Here is an 18,446-nt window from a genome sequence, read left to right on the forward strand (position 1 = left end):
TTTTCCATAAATATTCTCAAACTTTAAGAACATATGACAATCTTTTTTTTCTGCAGGAGTTGATGGTGCATCACTCAGCAGAGGTGAATCCTCCTCAAGTCTGACCGACCGTAAGCGCAGGACCCTCCCCCAGCTTCCTGTGGATGACTCCCGAGCTAAATCCAGCATCAAAGACTTGAGGTCTGAGATTGGGGAGAAACAGGACACTGAACCCCAAGAAAAAGAGAACAAGGGAGACGGGGAGTCCCCGACTCCCATGGAAGACGGTGAAATGACCGGTAAACGGAAACAAAGCTCCACTACTTCTTCTCCATCCAAAGCCCTTCTCCGGACCTCCAGCAGCTCAGAGCGGAGAAAGAGGTCAGAGGAGAGGAAAGGAGGAGGAGGAGTAGAAGGAGGAGAAAAGTCTGGGAAGCCTCTAGTGCGACAGGGCAGCTTCACTATTGAGAAGCCCAGTGCTAATGTGCCTGCGGAGCTCATCCCTCGCATTAACAGAGGCAGCAGTGGGCGCGAACGTAGTGACTCTGTGAGTAGCATGGATACGGCTACACTCTTGAAAGACACTGAAGCTGTCATGGCATTCCTGGAGGCCAAACTAAGAGATGAAAACAAACTAGATCAGAAAAGCAGTAAAACTGGCATCACCACCCAGGGTCCGGGTTCTGGATTCCCCCTTAGATCAGACTCCATCTCTCCAGAGTCAGATGTGGACACGGCCAGCACAGCTAGTCATGTGACTGGAGAGGCAGAAAGGAAACAAGCAGCCGGTGCACAAAAAAGACGTTCCTTCAGCAGCATGCACCGGGAAAAGAGCAACATCAGCACCACCTCCAAGACCAGCGTCACTAATACAAGTGCCCGTGAGCGCTTGGAGAGGAAGACTAAAACAAGAACCGTGGAGACGACAAGTAGGACTGATGCACGCCGCTCCACTCAGCCATCTTCTTCCTCCTCCAGAGCCCGTCAACCTTCACTGGATCTCACTGATGATGATCAGACTTCCTTCCCCATCTCTGACATCCTCTCCTCAGACCAGGAGTCCTACAATGCACCATTGGGGCACTTAGTCCATGGACGTGGCTTAGACGATGTCCTCAATTCCAAACACGATAGCAGGTCTGCAAAGACCTCTGCCAACGGTTCCTCCAAAACCAGCCGCACTCTCCAGGCAGCCACTACCTCCTCTCTGAACAAGCAGGCCTCACTGCCGCAGCCACGGCCCACAAGAGCCTCCCTTCTTCGTCGAGCCCGGCTGGGCGATACATCTGACACGGACCTAGCTGATGCTGACAGGGTTTCTGTGGCTTCTGAGGTGTCCACTACCAGCTCCACCTCTAAGCCGCCGTCCGGTCGGAAGGGATTGTCACGACTGGATTTGCTGGCTCAGCCGCGCAGGACCCGCGTGGGCTCCATCTCGGCTCGCAGCGACTCGGAGTGTACAATGACTCGGAGCTCCACCTCCTCACCCCGCCTGTCAGCTGAGACTGCTCTGCGCCTGGGCTTACGCTCATCAACACCGACGGAGAACAGACTGACACCCAGGATGAGGGCCAACAGTGTTTCCAAACTGAACGAGTCTAAGCCTAAGACCACTACATCTGGGTACTGCTCTCCTACAGGTGAATACAGCAACCAAGCCTCTTATTTCTTTTTTCTTTGTTTGTTTAAGTAGGAAACTATTATTTTTCACTCCAAAAAGTTTCCTACTGTCTTCTTAGTAATATCATTTGGCTTAAGTTTAATTCAGTCAGACAGAAAAATAAGATATAAAACGGGAAGCAAGACACATCACATGAGAATGACCACAAGAAGTGGTCGAAACATGTCAAGGTAATCAAAAAAAAACATTCTGTCTGACTGAACAAAACTTAACCTCAATGTTACTTTATTTTATCTCTTAGACCAAGTCCAGAACATCTGCTCCATTTCGTACCTCATTACTGTGTCACTATGTAAACATTTGTATGCAAACATTCCCACTGTGAAGTGACGTTACATGTGCACTGGTTCTCATCGTCCAGAGAGCTCTCAGCCTGAACCTGAGGGTGCTGAAGCAGAGGAGGAGCTGATGGGTAACCGTACCAGAATTGTAGAGCCTTGTTAGGACTGTGTGTGTGTTTTTGTGTCTTTGTGTGTCAGACCTGGGTCCCAGAATAGGAGATGGTTTTCCATGTTAGCATTAAAAAATAATGTATATTTTACACTTATAGGATTCAGTAGTAAAGCAACTATTAGAAGTTCATTGTTATGGACTATAAATACATGGATATTTATTTTTTAATTTACAAATATAAATTTTGCAGTACCGTCGTTTTGAATATTTTTCTACATGTACATTTTTAATTGTTTTTTTAAGGATGTGACCCAGCTCTAGCATATGCTGCAGTGTTAACTCTTGTCTCCTTCCCCTAAATCCATCAAGATAATTTGATGAAGACCCTTATGCTCTATTCCTTCTCTGTTTCTGATGAAACATTCGACAACATTAGAGTAAACTGCAAAATGGTTTTGTATCAGTGTCCAGCCTTTTGTAGATTTTGATTGCAGACACTCTGAGAGACTGATAGAGCATGTTGTTGTCTCATCATGGTTTTGAAGCAGCTTAACACGTCCTGGCTCTGTCTGGATTTTATGTTGTTGGCTGCATGGGGTTTGGTGTTTTCAGATTAACTCAAATAGTCTCTGTTGCTGTTGTTTTCAGTATGGCTTCATTATCATAAAAAAAACATCCCTGCAGTTGTTCATTAACAAGAACTTAACAAAATGAGATGGAGTATTATGCTTTTACTCGTGTCTGTCTTCCCTAGTAACAAAGCCTCTCATGTTCATGAGTGCATTCATTAACTTAACAAATGTCGTAGTGGGATAAACTAATAAGCAATCCTAACTACTGTGTTCTCCTGCTGTTGCCATCACAGTGTACAGCAGCAGCAGGTGGAGACGTCTGCCACCAGAGTACGGCTCCACCTCAGAGGAAGAGTTCGGCTCCAACCGGAATTCTCCGAAGCACGGAGGACGCTCGCACGTGCGTCCTCATCACCTCGTTCCACACCGCAACTCGAGGCTCAGCACCACATCGAGTCCAGGCTCTGCAGCAGCGACGGGTCCGGGCGGAGTGGGAATCAAACATCGCATGAAAGAGCAGGAAGAATACATCAGGGACTGGACAGCACACAGCGAGGAAATAGCCAGGTATTGATCTGAACATGAGAGATCTATTAATTAAAAGAGGTGTTTTATTTTTTAATATTTTAAGTAAGAGTCGTCATTAAAGGGGACATATTATGCAAAATCAACTTTTTCATAATTTGTATACTAAATGTATATTTAGCACTCTGGAGGTCCTATGAGTCGGCAAAGTGTGAACAAAGATGTTTTTGTGGTCCTCCTCAGTCCAAGGAGATGAAAGCACTCATTGTTACGTCACACTGATACATTCCTGGAATTGTTTCGCTTTGTCCCTAAAAAACGCAAGAGTGCAGACGAGGGCAATAGTATCCGGAAGAGCGGAAGTCCATGAAGTGTTCTAGTCTTGGCTGCACAGTGCAGCACAGAGTTCTACACTAACTTCCAGCCTCAGAGGATTTATCTGTCCAGTGGATACATGTTATATATGACGGCGATGTGCCGGCGAGCATCGGCTAATTATAACTTTTCCAAATGCTAACTGCTGTTAGCTGCCAATAGCCTCTGTGGCTGATGTAATTTCCTGTATCTCATTTGCATTTAAAGAAACAGGGACTCAAAACCGAGCATTCTGAACAGGGCTGTTTTGGCAGGGTGATTGAACTGCTGTGGTTCTTCATTCTTAAGGTATTTTGACCATGATTAGGACACCAGGGAACTAGTTTAAATTGCAGAAATAAGGTATAATATGTCTCCTTTAATGGTTTATCTCGATATGTACGTGTTACAGGTTACTGTGTATGCAAGTTGCAAACTGTTCAATGTCCATATCTATCCTGAGTCCTAAAGAACCCTGTCTGGTGGTTAACAGGTTATTCCCCTGTGTGCGCAGGATCAGCCAGGACCTGGCTAAGGACTTGGCTATCTTGGCTCGTGAGATCCACGACGTCGCCGGCGAGATCGACTCGGTCAGCTCATCGGGCACAGCACCCAGCACCACCGTCAGTACTGCCGCCACCACCCCGGGATCGGCCATTGACACCCGGGAAGAGGTAGGCCCTGCACGTTCCACGCAGCCGGACATACAGGAGAGCATGAGAAAGGTGCCGGTTTTTCTTTCTTCTATCACTGCCTAACTCTATGTGCTTCCATTATGCCTTTCCCATCACACTCGCTGGATAAGACCCACTCATTTGTGTCTTTTATCAGCTGTGAGGTCATGCATTACACACGTTTCTTCTCCAGTTTCATTGCTTCATTCTTTTTTTTAGGACTTTTTCAGAACTGGTTATTGCTAAGTAATTTCTCACAGATGTTTATTTAAAACTGTAGTGCTTATATTTTAAATATACAGTAAAACAAACATCAGTTACAGACCATTGCCAATGCTTATTCATCCTATTCACTCACAAAAGAGCCAGTGAAATTTTAACTTTAAATGACACACCCTCTGACAAGTCTGATAGTATTGCTTCAAAGTCGGTGCTTTTTACTTTAAATGTCTCCCCATCTGTGTCCAGCTTGTAGATCGGGTGTTTGATGAAAGCCTTAACTTCAGAAAGATCCCACCAGTGATTTCGACTAACAAGCCACCAGAGATCAACGGTAAGCCAGCGGAGCTCCGCCCCCGTGCTCCTGACAGTCTGGAGCCCCGAGCTTTGAGGAGACGAACCTGGAACCGAGAGGAGGTGAGAGTCAACGCCGAGAGCATGACATCGAATATGCGTTTGCACTCGCCCTCAGGATGTCATATGTCACACTTTGTTTATTTCCCTCCATGTATTCAGGCGGTGTTGGACAGCCTGCTGCTCCATTCCGTCTCTCAATTGTCCTCCAAGATCAGAACCTCTGTGGACAAAACTGCAGGGAAAATCAGGTAATTGTACTTTGTGGTGTTATAACCACAAATGTATTGTGTTGCTTTGTATTGCAGAAAACTGTGAATGACCGCATGTCCTGTTCTGTGTCACTCTCCTTTAGGATTTTGTTTAAGGATAAGGAAAGAAACTGGGAAGAAATTGAGAACAAATTGCGATCAGAAGGTGACGTACCACTCCTGAAAACCTCCAATAAGGTACAGAAATCTGTCTGTCTGAGCAACATGTGAAATAAATGAAAGTACAGCGACACTTGAAAGCTAATGTAATCATATTTTCCCCAATCATTTCACCTCATGCAGGAGATTTCCTCAATTCTGCTCGAACTGAAGAGAGTTGAGAAGCAGCTTCAAGGTAGAGTAACAGACATGCACATGAATAAGCTGCTGTATTTAATTATGTGAGTTTTAAGCAGCTGCTTCTGTTTGTACGGATGTATTCACGATAGAGGGATATTAAAGAGGGTAAACAGCTTAAGAGGTGACAAATAAGGGCTGAGTGATTCCTTACAAAGTCTTTAATCAGACCGTGACATTGACTGGCATTAGTTTATGACGCTGTGGGAAAGTGCTTTACAACAGCTGGTGGGCAGGAATGTTTTCAGAGGACATCAAACTAAACCCCCCTTAACCAAATGAATCTACTTCAGTGCTAGATGACTGTAGTTTGATCAGATCTGATTGATATACTTCTGATTTCACTTCTCTATGCAGTGAGAAAAGCATATTTTAGGAAATGTGGAAATCTATTGTGAGAAAAATAAATATAATAAAGTACCATTGGTGCAAAATCGCCCAAAAATGGACTTTCAACCCAAGATGGCGGCCTTCCTGTAGGACTTACGGCAAATTCGTCATTGACTTTTCGGACCATCCTTACATGATTAACATGTGTACCAACTTTCGTTCATGAACGTGAAACACGACAAAAAGTCAACTCATTTTCGTAAGCCCCTCCGACTTCCAGTTTCAGGGTTCTACGTGCTTGTTCTACGTGCTTGTTCTACGTGCTTGTGCTCAAACCCTAGTAAAAGAATAAATAATCCTATCACTCCATAAAAAAAGTTTTTTAGGACCTTCAGTATGAGCCATGCTCTAAATCCAAAGTATCTTTTAGCAGTAAATGTACCAGGGTATCCGCATGGTCTTAAAAAGTCTTAAATCCAATAATTTGAATTTAAGGCCTTAAAATGTCTTATATTCACCTAAAATCTCATAAAAGGTCTTAAATACAGTTTTGAACGGTCTTAAAAATCTATTAACGTGACTTTTATTTAAAACATGCATAAACTTCAGTCTCGCTTTGAAATGTTGGTCCATCTTTGAATGCTGCCCGGTGAGAATTTATGGAACACCACTAGCTAGTGTGCTGTGCGCTCGCCGCGGTGTGTTACAGCTCAGCATAGCAGCGGAGAAAACTTAATGAAAGCCCACAGCTAAGCCCAATTGCAAGTTCAACGATTTGTGGCTCCAATTTTCCGTCATGTCTTTTGTACTTTTTTGCCAGTATGGATTTGAAATGGGTCTTCAATTGTATTCATTTTGGTCTTAAAAAAGTCTTAAAAAGTCTTAAATGTGACTTGTTGAAACCTGCAGAGACCCTGTGTCTGTTATACAAAGCCTTCACCACATTGATTATCTTTCTTTCCCAGTGATCAATGTCATGGTTGACCCAGACGGGACTCTGGATGCTCTGGCCAGCCTGGACCTGACCAGTCCTACCACCCCCACCAAGCCCCTAACCCCCAAAACAACTTCCCCCTCCGCTGCCACTTCCGGGTCTGTGCCCCGAGCCAAAGAATCACTTCTGGAGATCCTCCCCGGGCCTGGAGGATCACCAGCTTCTGCCAGAGTTCAGGCTTCATCTGCCAGCACGGAGCAAACTGTACGAGACCCCAGTGTGGGTCTGGGGTTAGCAGGAGTGGGAGGATTGCACTTCAGTCGCATCCGGCCGAGCGGAGAGGAGGCCATCGCACAGAAGTGAAAACCATAAAACCAAGGTTATGTGAATAATGGAGTTCACATGTCTAGCAATCAGTGTTAACAACAAGGGGCAGGAATAGTTACCATTCTGCTGACTGTGCCACTCTAGGAATATATTCAAGATAGATATAAGCGACTTATAGACGCCTATATCAACTCTCTCTCGATGATACAATGACCTGGACGACTGAGAACCTTCACAGACCTCTTGGAATATACTGTACATTTAATCCCAAGATCATTTAGCAAAACCCCAACTGATGCATTTTGAATACACATATGAATGGAAATGTACTCATGACTGATTTCAAGCTTTTAAACCTTCACACTTTACTTTCCAACTCGACCTCCACAAGGACTAGATGCTACCCGTCTCCTCTGTTGCTCCAGTCCTCTCCTCTTGCCTTCTCCATGTGTCAGGACCCAACCGACACCAAGGGCATGCCTTAAAACACACCCTTGATAGTAGCTGTGTAACCCCCTCAAATAAATATTATACGAGACGGCACCAAAAGACTTTCAAACGGACTTACAAACAGAATGCACTGTAAAAAACAAAACTTGCAAGCAATGTAATATTTTATTTACACTGAAGAAAAAATGCAACACTGCAATAATTTATGAGCTCTTATTCCGAATATTTTAGCAGCCTTAAATAACCATCCTGGAAAAGTGCAGTCATGATTCATACCTTCAATGGTTCACACATGAATGTGCAGCTGTTTTAGACATTTCATCAAAACTGTCCGTCCATTGAACTGCGATCAACAGGGATTTGTAGTGCCTCTTCATTTCTGTCATCACACGTCATTCTTTCACCTGTTTTCTGTTATTATTTCGTTCAGCTCCCTCAGTAGCGGTTGGGGGAAAAACGACACGCACTTTGTCACTGCAGGAGTGTGTCAAAGAGCAATCTGATCCAACTCCACACACAAGTAACACTTGCCAATAACATTTTTTTTAAACAGTGGCCATCTTAAAATTGTCTTGTGTAAAATGTTGCATTCATAGTGTGTTTTAGAAGAAGGATGCCTTCCTCTATTTATGATACTGAAACACAAGCTAATCCATTGCGATCATATATCAGTCTTTGACCCGTGTGATAGGTCGAGCCTGTCAAAACCAGTGCTCTTAGCAAATCCACTCATGTGTCCTATGATTTCCAATTGGCTTTTTAATACTTTTTCCAGTCACTGGTGATGTGACGTCTTCTTTAACTGGCAGCGGTGAGCTGTTTTAACAAAATATTTTATATTATAGAAATACTGGTATCATATTGTAGATACAGGATACCTTGTACTTTATAATGCTTCAAGTCACCTCATTGAACATAGCTGCTGGATATACTGTTGGTTTCATGAATGTCTTATGGACAGAACTGATGATACATTTGACAATAAGATATCTTTTTTTTAAGATTTGGCTCCTAATACACCTTCATATCGATGTAAATACAAAAGGTTTCCATCAGTGTTCGGTATTTCAATTACAGACAGGCAGTACAGTATCCCTGTTTTTCTCTCGACTTTGCTGAATTTTCAGATGACGTTTTTGGGACTAACATTTCCTGGATCTCTCTTCAGCTTGTAGTTTGTGTTTTAGGCTAAGATTAGGCAGTATAATACTACTTAAATATTCTCGCACTAGTGAATGTTAGGTACCAGAATAGAAGTCAATTTCCTTCTCTCTATGCTGTACTGTACAATGTCTTTAAATGCCTCCAAGTGCCCATTTTGTCTAGAGAAGGGCATTCATTAAAAGAACGGAAAATATGTAGCTGTCTAAAAAGATTTATTTTGCACATCAGATTGTTTTGTTTTTTTTTCTTATACAGAAGTAGTGAAGAAGCGGTGTAAGCCTGCATCTAAGGTCAGATGGTTTGGCAAAGAATGATGAAGAATGATGGCGCTATGCTTGATATCAGAAGTGACTGCCTTGCTTCTCTGGATCTATTCTGTCTGTACAAACAAAGCCTTTAACCATGTTTGGTTTTTTTCTCCCACACAATTTTATCAAAAAAATGAAAAAAGAAATGAAAAAAAAATAGGGGACTGTGAATGCTAGGTACATGTTCGTTAAAATCTGTGTCAATTGATTAGTGTCGGGGGGGCTATTTTTCCCTTGTCATTTCTGTGAAAAGACCATTTTATTTATTTTTGTTTTAATATTTTATGGATGTTTCATGTATTTTATATTTCTTGAACTTTCTGCATTGTCTCTTACTGTTAATAAAACAGAGCCATTCACTTGTTTCTCTGGTGTTGTTTGACGAAGCACTCAACATTTAAACCTCAAGAGAAATTCATTAAATACCGATTTTACCTGATTTCCACTACATACACAGTAGCGGCTGAAATATCCACCTCACTGTTTACAGGACTCATTGGATCAGATGCGAAAAACTTGGAGCTTAATGACAAAATCCACCTCCAGAAATCTCCACTTAACAACTTGATAAAAAGAGAGAGACTCATTTGCTGAGAAGTGCATTTTATTTCCCTTCGTGAAGTTCCTGGTTTAGTTTTGACTCATTTCATGTGACAGCCAGTTGCAAGACAGTTTTGTTGGTTGCAAGACAACAGATGTGCATAATGACAGGATGAAATGTGCGAGGAGATGGATGTTAGCCGGGTGGCCAACCCAGCGTGCGTCCACCCAGGACATGGATATGGATGTGATAGACAGACTGGCCCCCATCTGGTCCATCATTGATGACAATCCTGTAGCCTTTAGACAGACCTGCATCTTTAGCACACTTTTTTGCAATGATCAGCAGGTGACCCAACAGCTGAGAGAGAGAAAGAGAAACATTTAAACCCAGATTAAATCAAATACAATGTTCAGATCAGCTTTAAACTGCATGTAAATGGCTCCATCTAGTGGTCCTCTTTAGTAATTTGCTGTTACCGACACCAATTAATTCATGTTTTGCCTGCATTAGTCTGTAACTAAAATAGTGAAGAAAAAAATATTGTATTACATTTTCTGGGGATGTTTGTTATGTCCAAAGGAAGTAATGCTAACTGTTCAGTGCTGAGCTGAACACAGAAAGTGAGTCAGTTTGGTCTGTGCTTTCTGATTGTTTTTTAAGGTGAAAGTGGGAAAAAACATATTTTTACAGCCCATTGTGAAACAAATGAGTGTCATATAGTCATACTTACTTCAGCATCACCATCCTCTGCTTGTGACATCTGAACTATTGGCTTCTTGGGGACAACAAGGAAGTGAGTGGGAGCTTGAGGATTGATGTCTGGGAAGACAACACACTGAAATACAGGGGAACACATGAAGCAAGGCAAAGCAATTAGCCATAGCTCACAAATGAGGCATTGCATTGTATGTAGTATGTAGTCATTTGTCTTAAGTCTCTTTCTACAATGTTATTATGGTGTAATATCAGTGTAATTACAGTCATGCTAATATGTAGTGAGCAGAATAACTGGACCAGTATGTCTGGATTAGGGCCTCCTCTGTTTCGTTGGAGCTGAAAGAGTTTCATGTTTAAATTCAATAATACATAAACAAGCCTGCCTGGTACTTAATGTTATGAATCGGTGGGTTAAACATGACTTCTGTCATATGACAATGCTGCCTTTACGTTTAGATTAAAGATAATAGTAATGCTCCATTTCGCAGTCTTTTAATTCACTTTGATAATAATAATAATACATATGAAGAGCATGGTGCACGAGCTGCTGGAGGGGCGGTGCACTGCACATGCCACATATTGGTACAGAGTCAGCTAACTGCTGCAGAAGGCAAGTGGCTGGAAAAAGAAACTATCTCAAAGCCGCAGAACAGAAGCTGAACCGTGTCCAGTTAAAAGTAATGTTCATGAATACATCAAATGCTGTGCGCTCAAGCCATAAACAGCACATTCAGTTACGTGTAGGTTTATGTTTGACCACATACTCTATTCAAGGCTAACGCAGAGAGCTAACAGTTGCTAAACGACAGCGGGTCAGCTACCATGCGAGACTTAAAAAGACTTGAAAGTGAACATGTGTAATGCAAACCTTGTCATCCTCGTAAAGTAGGTCGACTGGAATCTCTTTGCGTATGATTTTCCCAAATATTGTGTCCCCGCCCGGCTGGGCAACTTGCGCTTTCGCTGTTTCATCAGCCATGTTGGCACAGAATGAAGCGACTCTTCGCGTCTTCTTCTCCTTTTTTTAGGTTTAACTGCAGCTCACGTCAATATAAGCGAATTACTGCCCCCTGCTGGCGTCACATAATCATTGCAATATCCTCGAGATAATAGATCTCTCTCTCGCGCGAACTACAACAGACGCCGATAGACTACAAAATTGCGTCATTTCAAAGTCTGCTTTGATTGGTTATTATTTTTGATGCGTTCTCTGCACCGGAAATGAGGTAAAGAAGTCAAGATGGGGACTCGTGTGAAGGTGAGGACTTGCGTTTTTATGAAGAAAACACAGTAAGAAGGGTGTTTTACTTTGTCAGCACCTATTGTATGTTCGTTTGAATATACAGTAAGTTTAAATGTTTGTCGCCCAAAAATGTGTAAACACTGACACGACAGTGTGCTGAAGTAAAACAGATACATTTCAAAGTAACGTTGTATCGTTTGCTTGCACGTTTTTGTGATCCTCAGCCGCTTTAGGTGAAATAAGACGACTGACTGTTTGTATTCATGCAGGTTCTGAACGTGTTTAAAGCGCTGCACAGGACGAGGCTGACTGTGTTCAGAGATGACAACAGAGCACTGACAGGTGTGTTTGTGTGTGTACATGTGTTCAGTAAGTTGTTTGGCCCAATTGTCAAACAAATCCATCTTTGTGAGGACATGTTGACCTTGTTGTGAGAACTTTTTGGCTGGTATACACAACTTTAATTTTGTTGTTTTTTTTAGGTTTAAGACCTGGTTTTAGGGTTAAGTTGAGAATTAGGTTTAGGTAAGGGTTAGGCATTTAGTTGTGATGGTTAAGGTTAATCTTTGAGCATGTGAGAGTGAGAGAAATGAATGCATGCTATTCAGTTTCAAATGAACATATTTCTGTTTGCTCCCGTTAAGCTGCAAGATTAAAGATTAATGAGGAGTTCAAGAAAAACAAAAATGAAGAATCTGAAGAAAACATTAATAAGGTACAGTGTCTGTTTCTTTTTCTACTCTGTCATTTTTTATATAACGGAAATGCTGTGAAGTGCTCATAAACACTGATCAGTTGTTCAATTGTTATCATATGTCATGCATATATTTGTTCATTATGTTTGTTTATTTGGATAGTCCAAAACAAAACTGTACAATGTATGAAATTATTGATCATATTTTCTTGATCTGACAGTGTATGCATTTTATTTCATTATTTCCTTACATAATTTACCTACACAGTGAGGGCTTCTGTAAACATGCTTTTAGAAAAGCTGTTAATCACAGAATACCTCTGCAGCGTGCTCTGACAGAGCAGTTTTTTCACTCACTAGATGGTGCTTTATTTTATGGTTAAAAATCTTTTTGATCCTTCTGTGTCTCTTGTACATCCTGAAATAACCCATGACTCTTTTTTCTTTTTCAGATGATCAAAATAGGTTCAGATGTGGAGGCTGTACTTCGACAGACTGTGTTGCAAATGGAGCACGTAGGAGAAAACAAACTGTGTATGATATTATTATTTTCCTTCTCTGTTCTTATCCTCCAAATTTAATACAATACTAGAATGTATCTATGCCAAGTATGTAGTATACATCAAGAAGTATAGCTTCTTTCTTACATCACAATATACTGTTTTTCATATGAACCCTTTTTTTTCTCTCGCTCTCTCCCTCTCTTAGTGCTTCGACCCAGAGAAAGCCTTCTACTAGAGAATGTGCCGTATTGTGACCAGCCCAGGAAAAAGAAGTCTTGACAGACGATGTGACATGTTAAATCGTTCTCATCAAAAAAGAGACTCAATCTCCTCCATTAAAATCCATCCACAATATAAAGGCTTTACCCAAAATATTTCATGTTGTTCAGATGATGTCCTCATGAAGAAATGTTTTTGACTTACTGGAGATCTCCGCTGTTCTGTTTCTGGAAATCCCTGCTGTAAAATGGACAGCATAGTTTTATGTTTAGTGTTTTGTCAAATGTAATATAATGTTTTTCATTAAATTTCATGTAAAAGTGTTGATTTTTTTCAGTAGCAAATGATTATACTGTACTTTGGACAGATACGCAGCAATATCCCACTGTTGTTATTAAAAGAGTATTCAAAGTCTAACTCAGATTTACTTTATTGTTATTAAAATTGTATTAATGCAATAACTATCAGGTTCTGATATTGGATTAAATCATTCCATAAATCAGAATCGCACAAATGGAGGAAAATGTTTTAATTTGTTGGGAATTGCATTACAATGTAATTAATTAACAGTTTTATAACAGACAGTTAATGTACTGTACATTAAATATTAAATATGACTTCCACTTAAGGTGTTTTGATATAAGAAAACTCAAACTATAAGCTGGTATTCACGAAGACGCTACATTTCCCACAATGCCTAAAAATCAAGCAGTGGTTACGTCATCAACGTGCGCCGTTACTGTGGCAACGGTTGAGCCTTGTAGTTTACATGTAGCTAGTTTGTCAACTTTGTGGAGACAGCGAGATTAATGCCGAAAATAAGGTGAGAGTTCTTTTTATTCTGAAAGTAATGTTTATTTGTTAACTTTCTCACATACATTTTGAATAACGTTGCTCGTTTGCGCCGCTGTTCTGTGTTTGTCAGCTCCGACACGCTATGGGAGCTGGCTGCTGCCGAGGTCCGAGACAGGGAGAGCGGAGGCGGCGAGGAGGACAGAGTAGAGACGGTCAGCGAGAGGAGCGTGTTTGTGATGGGGAGCAAGTCTGGGGTTTGTTTACCATCATTCCACAGTCGTAACACGCAAAGAGAGATAGAGAGAACTGTGCTTTGCTTGTTATGCTATTAGCACATAGCTACAAAGGTTATAAGTAGTTATGTCAACTTTGCTTTGTTTTTCAGGGAAAAACGTCCATTTTGCTCAGGTGCCTGGACAGGTGAGAGACAGAGAAAGAAAACATCTACCCTTCCTAGTGAAATGCTATTAGAGGTTCAGTGTGTACTGGCAGAAACTGACTACACTACCTATAGTTCACACAGCGATCACCGTGTCACTATAGAAGCTGAAACAGACAATCCATCCAGAGCGTGTATTTTGCATTTTGAAGCAATATATTCCACACAAATGAAGCCCACTGTCCTCCTCAGACAACGGAGTCAGTGACATTGTTTTGTCTTATTTCACCAGGGATGAAGCATCCAAACCAACTCTGGCACTGGAGTACACTTTCGGCAGACGGGCACGAGGTCACAGCTCAGTAAGTGTGTCCTGTGGGAAATGACTCTAACACCAGGCTCACTGTGAGAGTTGGTGTGGTATGGTACAAACTGTCTACCAATTGTAGTAGAAGTTGTAGTAAGCAGAGTCACAATGTGTCACTTTTAATGAGACGATCAGACTCACAGCCTGATTTCCTCCCTCAGCCCAAAGACATAGCCCACCTATGGGAGCTGGGAGGAGGGACCTCTTTGTCAGACCTGGTTCAAATCCCCATTACTCCTGCCAGCATCAGGTAGGTCACTTACACTCATTCCTGATATCTTGTCTTTCCTATATATTCTAATAAATTCAAAGTATTTCACTTGTTTTTACCCAGGTCTCTCTCTGTTATCCTCGTCTTGGACCTTTCTAAACCCAATGCCCTGTGGGGAACCATGGAAAAGTTGCTGCAGGCAGCACAAGCTCACTTCGAGAAAGTCTCTTCACAGGCTCAACTAGCAGAGAAAGGCAAAGCTGGAGCCAAACAACAGACACCTGTCCACTCAGCAGCACGTGTCTTACCTAAAGACTATCCTGTAAGACCTCATTACACTCAACCATGTCTAACATTCTGACATTTATAGTTGCATCATGTATCCTCAGTCGACTGTAAACTCTTTTACCAGGACAGAGAGCTGATCAGCGCTTTTCCTGTTCCTCTGCTCATCATTGGCAGCAAATATGACATATTCCAGGTAATTCTTCACCTTCATTTCTAGATGTAAAAGGATGATAGTTTATAGTTATAGTTACAGTATAACATGTACAATGAGCTTTTCATTTAGCTGCAACCTTGTTTAATTCGTATAATTTTTACTTATTTGTGTTGCAGGAATTTGACTCAGAGAAGAGGAAAGTGGTCAGTAAAACACTGCGTTTTGTTGCTCACTACTACGCAGCCTCTGTTATTGTGAGTGCACTCTTACTAACCACTATATATGCTGTATATACAGTATATACACTTCACATTGACCATAATGTGTCTTTCTTTTCCTGTTTTTGGTCTTCTTATCAGTTCACCAGCATCAAGTCAGAGAGCTTCATGTCAAAAGCCAAGAGTTTCTTTGCTCACCTGGCTTTTGGCCAGGACAAGGGGTGAGAAGGATAACACAAGCAGTGAAAGGGCTGGAATTCTACTGTTTTTCTTAGTGTGACACAACTGCATGTCGCGTTAATACTTTGTCAGGATTGTGAATAAAGTACAAACTATTGACCATCAAAAATGTCAATAGTATGCTGTATGTTGTATTATTTAGATTTCTGTTTATTTGTTGACAGGAAAACGGTGTCCAGCGACTCCTCCAAGCCTCTCATCATTCCAGCAGGTTCTGACTCCTTCAGTCAAATAGGTGAGCACAGCACCACCCAGTGGTAAAAAGAAGTAACATCTTTTGCTTTTGCTTTATTGAATAAATAATAATATTTCCAATATTTTAGGCACTCCTCCTTCTCCTGATGTGGATATCACTTCGCTTCATGCCAAAAACCCAATGGATCTCTGGAAGAAAGTCTATGAACGTGTCTTCCCTCAAGAGGTAGTTCGGTCACATGTTGCACTATTTGTCTTTCACACAGTTACATGTGTAAAATCCAGTATTTCCTGTTATAAATATGTCTACACAAACAAGGTCTTCTGTAAGTAATCAGTTCTTAATGCGTGACTCCTCAGAGCATCAGTGAGCAGAGGGAACTCAAGGATCCAGCCAAAGACCCACAGTACAGCGAGCCTCAGATTGATGCCATGAGAGCACAGAAAGACCAGGTGCAACATTTTTACATTCTCATTCCTGTATTCTTTTACTTTATATCTGCTTTAGACTATGTCAAAGCACCTCATTCACTAAAGAACCACTGGAATCACTGTTGTGACTCATGACTGTATGTCGATCAATCAACATTAATCAGATATTCCTATTTACGTCCCTGTTGTGTGACCTTGACGTTTGATCACGTTAAAAAGAATAAGAACACATTTTGAGTGTGACACGACGAGTCATGTAAGGAAGTACTTTTACCTTTTTGTTATAATGATTAATTTCTTTGGAAAATAAAAGTATAGTGACACGACAGGCCCTTTGCACTACACTTATCTTAGACAAGGTGAATGCTCTGAGGTAACCTCCTGTCCAACAGTAGTCTGTATGTTGTAGTGTTTCTTCCGTGTCCTCATAAACTCACTGAAACACAGTCTGTGTTGATGATAACTTCAGAGATTAGAGGTCTACCTGCACAGGTGCCACTCTGGCAGATGAACTGTAGTAACCTGTTCAACTCACAAACACACATGTGCTCACTGTTATCAGTGAGTGAGTCTGGCCTGATGCTGGTCATTCTGCTCCTTCATTGGCTGACTGATTATATAATTGGTCTGGATAACCATTCAGAGTAACGGGGTTAAAGGTTTATTTCCCCTGATTGGAAATAATAAAGTTTGTGAGAGCATAATATATGCCCGTCAGAGCAGATTGTTAACTGATATGTGAACTGATAGCTGCTGCAAAGTATATTCATGTCACAGAGCTAAGCATGGATATTCCAGGTTATTTAAAAAAAAAAGGCAGGAACTGTAAATGATATACTCAAGCTTTCAGAGACGTAGCCTGTCAAAGTGAAAAGATAGTAATATACACCTGTTTTTTAACAGTTATCTATCCACAAGTTTACACAAATGTACCTTCTTATACCAAGTGCAAAAATAATACTAATAATAATAGCAAAAAAAGTATTAGGAGAAAGTGTATTTCCAGATTATCCTTATAGACTAGAAATATGACAACAATACAGCATTTTAATGCAAAAATCTGTTTTAAAGGTTTTAAAACATTTCTGAAGGACCTGAAATTTCCATTGTCTGGTCCTTTTTTTCCAAGCCTTTATTTTGGAAATAAACCACTACAAAGTTGTGCATACTGTTGTGCATATGCTATATATTTAAGTGGTAAGTTAATCACATTTGTCTAAACATAAACACATATATCTTAACCCTCAGAACACAGCATTTCACCTGCTATGTTAAAACGTATACAGTTTATAAGTAATGTGCAATATAGAGTGTCTTATATCTATACCTATATATTTCTTTAAGCACAACGTATAGGCAATGTGATTTTTGTTTCCATTTTCACCGACTATATAAACACACCTGAGCAAAGAGTACTCACATTTTTAAAAAATCGGATTGAATTTGTGAAATTTGGATACACCACATTTCAAAGTTTTTATGAACTAAAAAAGAAGAAAAGTGTATCTATTTTGTGACTTCTGCACAAATATCACTACTACTAAAATATATCTGATATAAAATGAATCATCATTTTGACACAACAACACATATGAAGACAAAAAAAATGCATTTGTATAGCTAGTTCTTATTTATTTATTTAATTAATTAATGTCAGCTACATTTTCAAATGAATATAATTTACACTCTTTTTGTGTGTTCTCTCTTTCAGGAGTTGGAGCAGTATAAGAGAAATGCAGCCAAGTCATGGAAGGGACTGGAGCTGGACACCTGAGAGATTATCAGCTTTACGGTGTCACACACACACACACACACACACACACACACACACACACACACACACACACACACACACACACACACACACACACACACACACACACACACACACACACACACACACACACACACCACACACACACACACACACACACCACAAATCAATGTACGTATGCATTTTACATTAATAGAGACTTTGTTTAAGCTTTGGAATGCTACAGGCCTTCTTGTACAGTGCACTGAGGATATAATGTGTTGTAGAAAAATAAACACTTTTAAATTGTTACCGTAGGTATGACTTTCTTTTAATGATGCTTTACAGTGACAATATAGGTCGGGCAAAGTAATACATGAGTGACATGTAAATAATCATGTACATAATACTACAAAGCAGTCTGTCATTCGGTTGTTTTCAATTCAATTGGTGAGATATCATTTTAAGATTTAGGTTAAATGTACTTTATGTATCATTCATTTTAAACTAAACCTGAACAGTTAATAATTTTCACATCAAACTCGCAGTATGAAACAATACAATTATCAAATCAGAAAGATTGCAATTTAATTCTATTTTTTTTCTGCCCTCAATGCAAATT

At 40.7% G+C, this 18,446-nt stretch overlaps 4 protein-coding genes across 4 annotated transcripts in view; 3 read left to right on the forward strand and 1 right to left on the reverse strand.

Moving 5' to 3' along the window:
• The window catches only part of cep170aa (centrosomal protein 170Aa), a 28,634-nt gene extending 19,320 nt beyond the window's left edge, over nt 1–9,314 (forward strand). Inside the window, exons 14-22 of the mRNA XM_083897691.1 lie at nt 57–1,619; nt 2,022–2,072; nt 2,919–3,192; nt 4,019–4,229; nt 4,647–4,814; nt 4,914–5,002; nt 5,107–5,200; nt 5,306–5,357; nt 6,655–9,314. Coding sequence (XP_083753817.1) covers nt 57–1,619; nt 2,022–2,072; nt 2,919–3,192; nt 4,019–4,229; nt 4,647–4,814; nt 4,914–5,002; nt 5,107–5,200; nt 5,306–5,357; nt 6,655–6,986 — 2,834 coding nt within the window. The 3' untranslated portion in view covers nt 6,987–9,314. The remainder of the gene's footprint in view (nt 1–56; nt 1,620–2,021; nt 2,073–2,918; nt 3,193–4,018; nt 4,230–4,646; nt 4,815–4,913; nt 5,003–5,106; nt 5,201–5,305; nt 5,358–6,654) is intronic.
• A 150-nt stretch (nt 9,315–9,464) lies between these two features.
• hint1 (histidine triad nucleotide binding protein 1) lies at nt 9,465–11,145 on the reverse strand. The gene is made up of 3 exons (XM_083897690.1): nt 11,002–11,145; nt 10,147–10,251; nt 9,465–9,773 (listed from the first exon to the last, which is right to left on the reverse strand). The coding sequence occupies exons 1-3, from the start codon at nt 11,110–11,112 to the stop codon at nt 9,609–9,611; spliced, it is 381 nt and encodes a 126-aa protein (XP_083753816.1). The 5' UTR covers nt 11,113–11,145; the 3' UTR covers nt 9,465–9,608.
• A 204-nt stretch (nt 11,146–11,349) lies between these two features.
• lyrm7 (LYR motif containing 7) lies at nt 11,350–13,200 on the forward strand. Its single transcript, XM_083898206.1, has 5 exons — nt 11,350–11,391; nt 11,646–11,718; nt 12,021–12,091; nt 12,523–12,604; nt 12,779–13,200. The coding sequence occupies exons 1-5, from the start codon at nt 11,374–11,376 to the stop codon at nt 12,850–12,852; spliced, it is 318 nt and encodes a 105-aa protein (XP_083754332.1). The 5' UTR covers nt 11,350–11,373; the 3' UTR covers nt 12,853–13,200.
• Nucleotides 13,201–13,601: 401 nt separating this feature from the next.
• dync2li1 (dynein, cytoplasmic 2, light intermediate chain 1) lies at nt 13,602–17,845 on the forward strand (the record flags this gene model as incomplete). Its single annotated transcript, XM_083897264.1, has 13 exons — nt 13,602–13,615; nt 13,718–13,841; nt 13,973–14,007; nt 14,259–14,328; nt 14,495–14,583; nt 14,668–14,866; nt 14,957–15,025; nt 15,163–15,240; nt 15,346–15,425; nt 15,609–15,679; nt 15,768–15,865; nt 16,000–16,092; nt 17,783–17,845. The coding sequence occupies 13 exons, from the start codon at nt 13,602–13,604 to the stop codon at nt 17,843–17,845; spliced, it is 1,083 nt and encodes a 360-aa protein (XP_083753390.1).
• Nucleotides 17,846–18,446: the final 601 nt, after the last annotated feature.

This window comes from Microchirus variegatus (genome assembly GCF_963457635.1).
Source record: "Microchirus variegatus genome assembly, chromosome: 11".
Classification (NCBI taxonomy): domain Eukaryota; kingdom Metazoa; phylum Chordata; class Actinopteri; order Pleuronectiformes; family Soleidae; genus Microchirus; species Microchirus variegatus.